A 13,082-nucleotide genomic window follows, 5' to 3' on the forward strand; every position below is an offset into this window, starting at 1 on the left:
TCCTTGCGGTTTAAAACGTTATTCTCAGACCTTACATTTTCGGCTTGAATTAAACATCACATGGCTGAACACACAAAAAGACAAACAGCAATTTTATGATCATCTAATATTGTTTTCTCCTTTCACCTGTTTTTTTTTTTTTTTTTTTTTTTGCGATAGTATGCCGTTTGGCATAGTTTAGAGAATCTAGGCCAGCTGTGCAGCATATGTTTAATTTCCGCTGGGACTTGTACCAAATCGCCCAACGCAAGCCCGTGCTAGCGTTCACGGGTTGGGAATTAGCCCTTAGAGGTTTATTTATTTATTTATTTATTTATTTATTTATTTATTTATTTATTTATTTTATTTTTTATTTATTTATTTATTTATTTATTTATTTATTTATTTATTTATTTATTTATTTATTTATTTATTTATTTATTTATTTATTTATTTATTTATTTATTTATTTATTTATTTATTTATTTATTTATTTCAGAGTTCAAGTGAAGTCTTCCCCGACCCTCTTCTGAACAGTTCCAGCTGCCTGATTGTCCAGCACGTCTGCGCAGCGGATTACCCGTTTTTGTCATACTCATCGACATGTTATGTATTATGTATAATGTGGAGAGCCCACTTCTTGGCCCAAATTGTTTTGATGACACTGTCATATTAATGTATATAGCGCGGAAAGTGCACACTTTTACTCATGGATTCGGAGTTGGGTTTGCATGTTCCACGGACCGAAACGTTAAAAAGAAAAGGGTTCATGTGCTCATTTTGTCATAACTTAATGTGCATGCACGATCTCGTACAATTCAAAATTATTGTCTGCTGAACATGAATCGTACATTCCTGAAGCATTGGCAGCGAAAACAAACGAAAATCAAATTTTAGTAAATTACGTGCTTCCTGTCGTAGTGAATTGCAGAAGGCAAATTCTGCGCACTATTTCATGGCGCAAACTTGATTTTTTTTCTATTTCTGCATACTGGAAACACTGTGATATTGCTGCCAAGTTGCCATGAAAAGTACTGTACTTTTTTACTTCAAGCACCCTACTCCAATTTACTCAAAAGAATGGTTTTTTTTTTCTTAAGCTTTGCGACTTAACTCTTCTAATCTAAGCAGTGCACACCGAGAAAAGGACGGTGCTTATAATCGAGAAATATTGGTGGTGTGTTTCTCCAAACTCCTTCAACGCTGTGCTCATGCTGCTGCAAGCTGGCCCATTTAATTATTATTATTGCTCAATTTAAGGACACCATTTTAGCGAACTATGGGCTGAATCCCTGATAAGAAACAATCTTTATATGGTTGTTGAGTTCCACGCGATACTTGTATATCGCGTTAGAAGAAAACAGATTTTTATATGTGATATCGAAGCTGGTCCGCATGTTTTCTTCTTCGGGCTACTCTTAAATTTTTTTCACATAATAGCACTTTACGTTGTGTGCGAAAATTTGCTTCTGTGTCATATGCTGTTCATCCGGCTGTTACCAGGGTGTATCTTGAGTTTGTTCCTTAATGAATTCCACGAATTTCCGTAGTCCACCTAAAAAACAAAAAAACAGACGCGGTATACCGTGTTGGCATCACAGCGTATGGCCAGTTGCGTCATCATCAAATGCATTTTGGTCCTTCTCAGCCTCAGTTTTCTTTTTTGCGAAATATGTTGCGCTCCACGGTGAAGGAATTCGAAAATATCGAAGGAAAAAGCAAGAAAGAGCGTACATGACAAGACACTCATGACAAAATGATATGACGATAGCTAAGGCCAAAACTGTATGTGTGTACGGGGTTGGGGGGGGGGGAGGGGGGTATGGCTTTACTGGAGAAGACACGCGCGCACGTCAGCTCGTTAGAGAGATTTCTAATGACGCTTTGAATGGAGGACGCCGTTGACCAGAACTTGGTGCACTCTTTAATTGTGACATTTTTTTTTCTTCTAAAGCCGATTGCGTGCTAAAATTAAAATGTCTCTGGTGCGCGCTGCGTCAGAGCAGCGTTATTTCCGCCTCGTTCATCCGGAGCCACGCCGTGCCTTTTTATGAGTGCATTGCAAGCTTAGCAACGTGTCTGGAAAAGTCAGTAGCTCGATAATGAAGTATCTTTACGCACCAGTCACGCATACGTTATGCCTTTTGTGTGCGTGCGCTGTAGTTCTCAGGGCACGTACGCTTTCTGGACGATATGAAGGCAAATGGAGGGGTGCACCGGATCAGGTTTTTTAGAAGCATTGAAAATTAACCTCCTTGTTTAAAAAATATATCGCTCACGACCATAGGCGTGCGCAGAGTTCTCGATTAGGGGGGGCAAAGTCCTACCGCTGCGCTCCCCCCCCCCCCCCCCCCCCCCCCCCCCCTTACAGCGACTCCCGACCTCTTCGCACTGACGGCCTAGCGGTCCGAACGCAGTGCAAAGAGGGATGGTTATAAAATTTTTATTTCAATGCGATGGAATTTCAACACATACAAAATATTTCTGAGCAGAAATTTTTACTTTAACGTGTTGCATTGGCAAAATATGGGCCAATTTGGCGCCCCCCTTCAGACGATTAGGGGGGGCGGCCGCCCCCCCTGCCCCCCCTGTGCGCACGCCTATGCTCACGACTTAGGTTTTGGTGCGTTTTTCTCGTAAAAATGTTTCGCAGGTTCGTTGCCTACTCTGTGAAATGTTACTCTGTTCTATGTGTCTAACACCTTGTCTGATAGGTCAGCGCTAACAAATGGGCTATCTCTGTAAAGATATATTTGGGCAAAATATTCATCATATAAGTTTCTCCACGACCTTAATCCGCTTACTTACTCTTTCAAGCCTGCCTGGTAATTAACTGTGAGAATTCAACGGCTCGTGAAATTTTCTGGATTGGTTGTGCTTCTATGACCCCAACGACACCAATGAAGTATTCGGAAAAATGCTGGGGGAATATTTTTACTACATTAAAACCCCAAGTTTTGGAGACTTACCGTGGTATTCTGAATCCTTCCTCTACTTTATCCTCCAGTGGAGGAGGTCCTTGAAGTCGATTTCCCTATGCATAAGCATTGCGGAATCCTCCCCTCAGCCGAATGAAGGGAGCAAATGGAGTCGAGGAGGGACTCAGAATACGGCCCTTACTGTGGCCGCGGCCACAGTAAATCACAAATGAAAATGATCACCGGTGAGAAATCACAGGTGAAAACTGTGATTTTGTAAGTTTCAAACTAAAATTCAAGGGAATGACGATAAAATAAAACTTAATTCGTGTTCTGTAAAACAGCACTGTCTGATTGATTGATTGTAGGGTTTAACGCGCCGACGCAGCGCAGGCGATGAGGCGCGCCGTAGTGGAGGGCTCCGGATTAATTTTGACCTCCTGGGGATCTTTAACGTGCACCGAAATCTCGTACACACGGGCGTTTTTGCTTTTCGCCTCCATCAGAAAAGCGGCCGCCGCGGCCGGGAATCGAACCCGCGACCTTGAACAGCACTGTCTCTGCCAAGCACGAAGCCGGGAATGTTCAATTAAATTATCTTACCTGTTCCCAAATACACTTTGTGCTTTGCCGTGACACGACGATTTAATGTTCCGTTGTAATGGGTAATAGGAACCTGAATAGTAAATGGTCCCGAATAGAAGCGGGGGTACTAATTATGTGGGGAGAAATGCATGCGGCAGCTCCCATGCTCCGCAAGTTACGCTTGTACGTTCAGATGATCCATACGGGACCACCTTCGAGACAGGCATCACGGTTTAGGTGCCTCTGGAGTAACTGGGTGGTTTTAGCGCACCGCCTTCATCTTGCCCCCTTGAAGGCCAACTGCACTCAAATTTCACCTTGGCCAAATTTATTTTGTATGTGCAGTACGTACCACCAAATCGAGTGGGACATGACTGGTAGCCCGGTGAAATGTATTGTTAATCAGCTAGAAACGTTTAAAATAGCTCCGTCGCAGACGACGCTGCACCTGCCGGCGGATCGCGCAAACAACCATGAAGCGGAAGTGACATGCGGCCGGCCGGGTGCTTGTTCCTCCGGCTCGCCAGTAGAACCGGTCGAGTGCCACTGGGCGAGCTTCGCCGAGGACTGTCACCCGTGCAAAGTTGTTGCGCCCAGGTTTGCTCCGGTCGGCCGGCCGGCCGCTTCGGCCGCTTGCTCGCAACGTCACTCCAGCCTAGCCGTAATGGCCGGCTCTTCTCAATTTCGGTCTCAAAATCGCCGATTTTCGGTGGTCATTTGAAACGTGCACGCACGTATTTCAGCTGCCAGTTTTGCATATCATCATCTTTTCTGGCAGGCTATACGGAAATGGGGTTTCAAGAGGTCGAAATTTTGTTTGCAGTTGGCCTTAGATGCTTTGCACGAGTGCCATTATGCAGCGACATTGCGAGAGGTATTTATTGAGTGGTAACAGACTATGTGCGTTTCAAATGAATCACAGCCTCCTTCAGACACACGAATTAATTTTAACAGCGACGGGCATTCTCCGTGGTTACTCTGCCGCTCAGATGAGCACATTGTACCCCTTCGCAGCACGTTGGGTTAATCTTTGTTCCCCTCTTTTTGCTCAAGCAAAAAATAAAAGGAGCAGTTCGGTTGAAGCTTCAGCCACTCAACATGGCAGCTTCACCACGGCAGTTGCGTATACTCCTTCGGAACATGAAGGCATGCATTTACCTCTGACTGTAGAGTGAAAATTGGGCTCTAATTCAGCTTTATATTGCGCTTGTAAGCCATGGCCGAGCTTTATCGCACCCGCCGCAGTGACTCAGTGGCTAAGGCGTTGCTCTGCTGAGAACGAGGTCGCGGGTTCGATTCCCGTCCGCGGCGGCCGCTTTTCTGATGGAGGCGAAAAGCAAAAACGCCCGTGTGTACGAGATTTCGCCGCACGTTAAAGATCCCCAGGTGGTCAAAATTAATCCGGAGCCCTCCACTACGGCGCGCCTCAGCGCCTGCGTTGCGTCGGCGCGTTAAACCCTACAATCAATCAATCAATCAATCAATCAAGCTTTATCGCCCCATTTTTGTAGGTGCAAAGATCTCAATTTGAGGTAGAACAGTTCGTAGCATTGCCCAAACTATTATCATCAAGCCTGCCGAGGCCACAAGCGGCCGCAAGATTTTCTACGAGAGGTGACGCAGCGCGCGTGTACTCTTTTTTTAGACAATTGAATAAATTCAGCACAGGAGAAGCCGTGAACCTTGATTGCCTCTAAATAATAATAGAAAACAATTAGCTTTCCACTTTGCTCACGGTTTTTGGCCATTCTTAGCCCCGTAGAATCTGTGTTAGGTTAGTCAGGTATACACTTTTAACTTGTCACTGAAGCCAACGAATATCACCACCCGCCGTGCAGCCACGAAAAGCGCGTTGGCGCGAGATCTTTTTACAAACGGTGTACTTCATGCTGAGTGACTGATTAATGAAAGGCGTGAAATTGACGACAAACCAGAATCGAAGACGCAGGACGGCGTGCTGTCCTGCGTTCGCGCCTTTTCCACCATTAATCAAAACCAACTTAGCCAGCATCGTGCAAGTGCATCGTGCGATATGATAAGCGGGCAATTCGAAAGTTTCTTCCTTTCGGCACATGAGCACACGCGTACGTGCGCTCCGGAACGAACGATACTGAACAGGAACAGCAGAAGCGAAGAAAATTCGTTTTCAGAACAGCGCAGGGCTCTCGGTTGTGTAATGCTTAGTACACAGCTGCTATCCACAATGCTATACCTAACGGTCTCTCGTGAAGGTAATACAACGCGTTGGTTGTAGCTAAATGACCCGGATGGACACCCCAAGCTTAAAGCGATTCAAATACCAAAGAAGCTCGGGCCGTGGTACGTTAAACTGAACACAAGCATGCATATTTCGCCGGATTTATTGAGTCACAATTTCAGCCTCTCATGGTGCTGTTTTTCCTGCTTGGCCATGCCGATGTCTTCGTCCACACCCCTGCTGGCATCAAAAAAGAGAGAAAGGGGGGGGGGGGGGAGAAAAAAATACTTCAGCAAAGTTGTGTTCTTGCGGAGAACCGCACAATCACGCTGCTGAACTGTTGCTGCTCCTGTTTTGAAGTTGTGCATTATTACATTTTTGCTGTATATACACATATGATTGTATGTTTGTTGCAGAAGTGCCTTTTTTCTTCATGTCGCAGTCGTATTTGCCAAACTGTTGTGAAAATAAAAGCGTACAGACGTTCACGTTCAGTGGGTTCCCATGTATTCGACTCGCTCATCCAGTGAAGAGAGGTGAGCGCAAAGTTGATTTTTTTTTTTTTTTTTTTTTGCGCAGTTCGGATCTCACTGCACGCGCATTTGCTCCCGAGCATGATTTCAGGTAGGGTGGTGCGTAAGCCGGCTAACTGAGGCATGGCCATGTCTAAAAAAAAAAAACAGCGCGAAGGCTGGACTGAAGAGGAGACCAGCCAACGCTTTGTCTGTCGTCTCTTCTTCTGTACCGCCTTTGCGCGTTTTTTTTTTAATTTCTCGATTAGAATGTCTTTATTTACCCTACGCACTGCTAAAGTTCTGTCGGGTGATTTTTCGATAGCCCAAAAGGGTTCACCAAATTAAAGCAAAGCCAGATAATACGGCGCACAAGCTTCCAAGGCAGGTAAAATATTCCGAGACATCCATGATTCAGATATAAGCGAATGCGTATTAGAGTGAAGCCACGTTTAAGGGCGCCTTAAAAACTTTGTAATACTTTATAAAGATCCGAAACGCTTTTATAACATGGTCAATAAGCTTGTGCAGCCCTTATTGGCAACGAAATATCAAGCCAACCTCGTCCAAAATATTTTTCGCTCTCTCACGTCCTTTGAAGTCTGGGCATTCTTTGTGTGCTTATTTGATGCCCCAGAAGCAGCATAGCCGCTATTGGCCAGCGTCCTTTCAGTTACTGCAATAAAATTGCTCAGAATCGCTACAAAATCCGAGCAGATGCCCAGAAGAAAAAAAAAAAGTCATCTGCGGCGAGCGAATTGTGGAGCACCGTTATGTGCGGGATTTCAAAGTATTCCAGACACTAAGGGGAGGGAGAAAGCGCTATATCATCTCTGCTTCAAAGTCCCTTCAACCCTGCCCGGCAGGGAGGCAACAAAGGCTGCGTTCGAAAGGTTGGTATCGTGCAACGTAAAACCTATAGATTGCAGGTAGGTTAGCAACGCTGCCTCGTGTAGGCGAATACTTCCATTAAGCCGAGCTACAGCCGAAGTTGATAAGTAATGACGAGACTTTACTATTAAATAAATATCCACCTGCCGGGATATTGTTTGCAGGTAGCAACTATGTTTCCGCACATATTCCAAACAGTCGAATGTGGAAGCCAATAATGCGACATTTGATTCGTCTTCGACTCGAATAGGACCGTTGGCTAACTGCGAGTATTTTTAACGGTAAGAGATAGGAAAAACTTATTTTTAATCCTACCGTGTCTCCGAGAATACTTGGTTTCTCGGTAAGGTTATCTAGCCATTCTTATTCTGAAAGGGCTTCATACTTCGGCTGCAGTTTTTCAATAATAAAAAATGCAGGCTTTTTTGCACCGTTTATTTAAACAAGCGTAGACGCAGGAAGATACGTCCTATATCAAACGCGAGAAATTATGCACCAAGAACCCCGGCAAAAAATTACTATTGCATCTCAACAGAACTCTGAGCGCTTGACCGCCGCCCAAATGCGCCGGCTCCGTTCGGTTGCTGCAACCGGCTTTCCCGCAGAGCACACATTCAGGGACAGCGGAGTCGGCAACGGGTCAATGCTGCTGCGCTCGTAACTGGCTGAGTCCACCGGTACACCCATCCAGTGCAAGGAAGGGATTCCAAAGCGTGGCTTCGGCCTTGGGCTTTGCATAACATCCTTGGCCTACCGCCAACGCCACTCGTGTGCTCCTCTTTATAGTACAAGGTGATAACGTATCGCAACACAAGCGGTCCTGGTCAACATTTCCTGGGTAAGAAAGCGTCCCCTGCCTCGAGTCGTAGCACCAGGTTTCATGGCTAAATGAATGTGAACGTTGATTCAAATTTAGCAATGGTCGTTTCTTTATATATGTGGCCCATAAAGAAGAACAGAAAACGTGTCATTGTTCGTACGTCGATTACGCCATGCGAAAGCTTTCTTTGTGAAGCGGTGACGACGAAGTTCTGCACGCATTTATATTAAAAATCAAATGCACTCGATATAACCCACCAAAAGAGATTTGGGCGCATACAGGGACATTTAACAGCGCCTGTTCAAAATAAAATCCAAGCGCCTTAAGACTGGAATAGCAATGGAAGGGGCGCAGTAGGCGAAGCTAAGCGTACGCTTTGGGCCGGAAAATGCGGTCTGCGCTGTGTCATTACGCAATGCAAGGATGACGTTTTCCATTGCGCGATGTCGCCACACAGATCGCGCTTTACAGTCAAATCATATGTCGTACCGCGTTGTTCTTCAGATTTGGAACCTCGGCGAATGGTCGTTCAGGTGCATTGTGGCGAAGCATACAGGATGAATCATTAGTAATGTACTGAAACGATACTGCAGCTATAAGGTCACCGAAATGTGCGGAAGCTGCCTCAACTGAAACCGTCAATAAAGTTGAAAGTGACAGCTGGGCCCTTTCTGTTGTTGTGTTCCTTTTATGTCATAAAATGTTTTTACCAGTGTTCTTATTGGAGCTATTTTTTACCCCTGGAGTACTACAGAGCTTATCCGAGAAACTTTACTTTCAATTTCCGGGGTAGCAATCACTAAATATCTACTTCCATTCAAATTTACTCGTTTTGGAACTGCGAAGTGAATAATATCTTATTCGCTCCGTATTCGCTTTGAATCCACAAACGTAAAACACCATTCACACGTTCTCAAGCGGTAATCGCTTCATACACGACTTGATATACGTTCTATCTTTATTATTTTTTTTTTGCTTTTTTTTTGTGCTGTCCTCCAATTGTGAAAAGCGTGAGGTCCCTCTCGCGCACAGCCCCCCCCCCCCCCCCCCCCTTCCTCATTCCCGCACCACCCAACCTTGAAATTTTTGAGCTAAGGAGGGGGGAATCGACAAGGCCACAAACTACGCCTATCATCAAATAAGGACTGATGACAATTATTTGTCTGTTGCCAGTAGTAGTAGTATGTATGTATTGCTGGCAATGTCACCACACCTCACTGAGTCCTGTTATAACAAAGGCACACGATGTGCCCACACCTTACTTAGCCCTGTGGACTGCAAGAATCCCAGCAGGAGACGAGACACCTCTCTTAGCACAATCTAGTGGTCCCTAGGAAAAATAATGTTCTCCGATGCAGTATATGGTACTCCTAGCTTCTGGAGATCACGGAAAAAGTTCGTCTGCTCAAGGTTGGGTTTGGAGCAGTTCATTGTGTAGTGATCAATGTCACCGGTCACACTGCAAAAGGGGCACACAGAGGATGAAACAATGTTGATTTTATGTAGCCAAGCTGGTGTACAGGCTGAGTCTGTTCTTACTCAGCTACGCACCAACCTTACTCGCGTTCGATGTCTGCTCTCACCTTAATTTTTTCATACTCCTGAAGAATAGCAGAAATGAGGAGACCAATTGGAAGGAAACGTAGAGTACGCCCATGGCATCCCGGAGGGTTTATTTTAAAACGAAAGTGTTTTATGCCTGGATGCACCAAGGTTTCACAGACGCATATCCGTCACGGAATTCGAAATGACGCCAGTACAACAAAGCAAGCTGCCTGTAAAGGGTGCACCCCTGCACACAGGGTCTTCTTGCGGGGTAGAAACCTTTAGTACTAAAGAGTGCGTTATACTTAGGGTTGTTCGTTTTCGGGCTCGATATTTTAACACGAGAGTGTTTTATGCCGGGGTACACCAAGATTTCACTGACGTCATATCCGTCATGGAAATTGACGCCAGTACACATTCGCTGAAGCGGCCAGCAGGACGTCGCTCACCAGGCACACCCACAAGACAGCCACCAACCAGCAAATCATACTAATTTCGCTTCAGATTTCATTGCACATTTCACTTTCGTGTTTTACCGATTCCTATGACGGAGGAATCAACCACAGTTTTTATTTAATGTTTAGTGTTTTAGTCGCCATCCTTGTGTTAATAAAGTTTCATTCATTCATTTTATGTTTTCTTGTGATTTCTGTTTCTTTTTATTGTTTCCTTCGATCCTTTCATGGCTTCCCTCTCCCTTTCCTCCGGGTCCCCCCCCCCAATGAGTTCTTGCGTACGCCAGAGCTTCAGGCCAAATCTCCACGCATGCCCACTTGCTCCAAACGCCACTTTTCTGACGCTGAAAACGAGGAGGGAGTTGTGTATGTCTTTTAAAAAACAAACTGGGCCGTTATGTGTTCACGCCTGTTTCAAGACACCTCGTGAGTACCATTTTATGTCGTCCCCATCCGTTCTGCTCGTTCCAGCTCACCCGAAAGGGAAATTGTCGGTTCGGGCACTGGTTCCGTATGTGCAAGAATCGCTATTCTTCTCTATTCCGGCACCATTTAATCGTTGGGTAGTTAGCCCCGAATGCGGCTTGCGTCCTACCTGTTCCCACAGCAGCTGCACAGCCTGGTGCTCTTTCCGAAAGCCTCTCCCTCGCTGAGCGTCTGTGGCAGGCGTACGTTCATTGTTTCCGGCAACAGAAGGATGACCACGCCCCCTGCCGCCGATAAGGCACCGAAGATGGAACTTGGGATTACGACGCCGTAGAGCTGACCCTGCAAGCCATACTCTGTTCAGGTGCATGCATCGGAGAAAAGGTAATGCAGTAAGACGACCTTAGTTCAGACTAGAAGCTCTTTCACAGCGAAGCTGTGTATGTCTCACTCTTTCGGTATTTGTTCATGTCATGGTTGGTCAGCACAATAAGCTTTGCGGCAAAGCCAGCTTTTTGCCCTTTCAATATATTGCAGATATCTTGAAAAAAAAATCACAGTACGATTGGCCCGTGTATGACGACTCTATATATTCCATTATGCCGATTTTCACTTCCGCGTCAGAATTAGTTAATTCACTGTGGAGTTGTAAACATTTAAAAGTTTTCGTCTAGTGTCGATACATTGGCACCTACGGAAGGAATGTGGTTGCAGAAAATAGCTGTAACTCGGGTTTTGTCGAAACTATAGCAAAGCAAATTACACGGTGGTAGACTAATAAAAAGACTACACAACTGTGGGAATTTTCATCTAAACAGGTATCATCAATAACTATCTCAGTCGCAGTTTTAAACAAATAACATGAAACCGTCGCCGTAAGCCATTCCAGGCGCATCCCAAACCAGCCGTAAAGAGAACAGCCCCATGTTTGTGTGCTGGTATAAAAATGTAGTCCCTCATAGTTTCAAAATAAATACTTCAGAAGAATGCTAAATTGCAAATTCGAAATTATAGTGCTTTGTTTCTTGCGCTTGTTGGAACAGCACCCCAGTAAAATGCTTATAACTTATTGTCAAATTGTAATTCAAAGCGCATAATTTTCATCGGTATTTTCAAAGCGCATTCGTCATTCATTTTGTGATACCAGTTTCATTATTATTTTAACAGCTTCGCTGTCCAATCATGTGAACAGGTATCTTAGAACGGGGAGCAAGTGGGCTGGTTGGTGCATGTTTGAAAATGTAAGAAACAGTGCAAAGGACAGGACGTAGAGTAGAAGACAAACACGCAGCGGGACTGAGTGTCAGTCCTGAGCAGGGCTGAGTGTCTTGAGCAGTCCTGAGCAGGACTGAGAGCAGGACTGAGTGTCAGTCATTTTTTTAGAGTCGCCGATAGAAAGTAACTGGTAAATGGATGACAAGAAAGTGGCGTCCCTGTATAGCAGCCCGACATCAGAAAATGAGTAAAATTAACGCAGGAAGCGATCGCCTGTATTCCTCCCGTGTGTCCCTGACTGCGTAGATTTGAGCTTTCCGAAAAACAGCTCACATAGAACAAAGTGTGTGCTGTGTGAAATGGTGGTGCACTCTAACGTTACTTTTTTTGTTGTTTTCGCAGGTTCAAAGACTTATTTCGTTGGCAAGTTTTGTGGCCCCTTTCCCCCCCCCCCCCCCCCCCCTAATTTGCGTGTTAAAATTAACGATGTCAGGGGTGGGCCCACTTGGACGACACCGTCACCTTTAAACAAATTTATAAGGCGAGCTAGCACAAATTGCAGACTTCCTGCAGATATTGCATAATAAAATGCAACACAGCGTTAACTGACCATACGTGCCTAATTTTCACTCTCAAGACTGTCATGAGTGCCTATAAAGAGTGGCAGAACCCTCCATATTGCAGCTCGGCAGCACGTAAGCATGCCATCGCTATGCAAGGCTCGCACCAGGTAAAGTATGTGAGGCGTGATGATGAGGCTGATGCTGGCAGTCATGGCGGCGATCCCCATGGCGAAGGTCCTGAGCACCGTGGGGAACAGCTCCGCGCTGTACACGTAGATGGTCGCAAAGGAGGCCGTGATGCTAAGTTTTCCCAGGCTGCATAGCGCCACGGTGAGCCACGTGCTCCCTGCGATGAGATGCGGGCTTTGGGCTTGCATCACACAGACTCTGTCCCCTCCCTCCCTGCCTCCCTCCCTCCTTTTTCTAGCCACGGACAGGAGCTTAAACATTTGTCTTAGTAAATGTTTAAAAGTTTGATTTTATTTTATTTGAGTTTTATTCCTTAGAGAAACCAAGGGGGGGGCTGAGACTGAAGGCGCATGTGGCCTGGCAGAGGCGTCAGCCACCCGATTCACAGCGCCAGCAACAAAAGTGATGTTTCCAGAGAGAGGTATAATACAAAAATAAAGTTTGAACTTGTAGGTGAACTCGAATCAAGAGAACCCGACACCCGGCGCAAGTTATATTCCGCTGCGACCCTTCCTCCCCCAGTATAATACAGTAGCCTGCAGGTCGAGCCCCAAGTCATAACAGTCCCAACATATATTATGTTGGGCCCATTACAGCCATTACAGCGTCTACCATACTCTTGGTGTTGCTTGCGCACTTGGACGCAAGGAAGGAAGAAAATGAACTATATTTTTAAAAGCACCCTTAGTCCACAGGGGCGCCTCCTTGGGAAGCTGTGGTCAAGGCTTCTTTTGCTCTGGACATCAAGAGGAGCTGAGTCCGCTGCGCTGGGGTCGGACAGCCCCGC

General features: G+C 45.6%; 1 protein-coding gene and 1 long non-coding RNA gene across 5 annotated transcripts in view; one reads left to right on the forward strand and one right to left on the reverse strand.

Moving 5' to 3' along the window:
- The window catches only part of LOC144171237 (uncharacterized), a 62,734-nt gene extending 60,977 nt beyond the window's left edge, over window positions 1-1,757 (forward strand). For both annotated transcript variants that reach the window (XR_013322913.1, XR_013322922.1), the window contains one exon: window positions 479-1,757. This is a non-coding gene — a long non-coding RNA (uncharacterized LOC144171237). The remainder of the gene's footprint in view (window positions 1-478) is intronic.
- A 4,069-nt stretch (window positions 1,758-5,826) lies between these two features.
- Window positions 5,827-13,082, reverse strand: part of LOC144155044 (beta-alanine transporter-like) — a 38,760-nt gene continuing 31,504 nt past the window's right edge. For 2 of the 3 annotated variants that reach the window (XM_077686256.1, XM_077686255.1), the window contains exons 8-10: window positions 12,271-12,452; window positions 10,498-10,670; window positions 5,827-5,919 (exon numbers count right to left, since the gene is read on the reverse strand). In XM_077686256.1, the coding sequence (XP_077542382.1) occupies window positions 5,850-5,919; window positions 10,498-10,670; window positions 12,271-12,452 (425 nt within the window). In that variant the 3' untranslated portion in view covers window positions 5,827-5,849. The remainder of the gene's footprint in view (window positions 5,920-10,497; window positions 10,671-12,270; window positions 12,453-13,082) is intronic. The other variant, XM_077686258.1, reaches the window with a different exon arrangement.

Source organism: Haemaphysalis longicornis, unplaced genomic scaffold, assembly GCF_048455015.1.
Source record: "Haemaphysalis longicornis isolate Haplotype H1 unplaced genomic scaffold, Haemaphysalis longicornis Haplotype H1 scaffold_1, whole genome shotgun sequence".
Lineage (NCBI taxonomy): Eukaryota > Metazoa > Arthropoda > Arachnida > Ixodida > Ixodidae > Haemaphysalis > Haemaphysalis longicornis.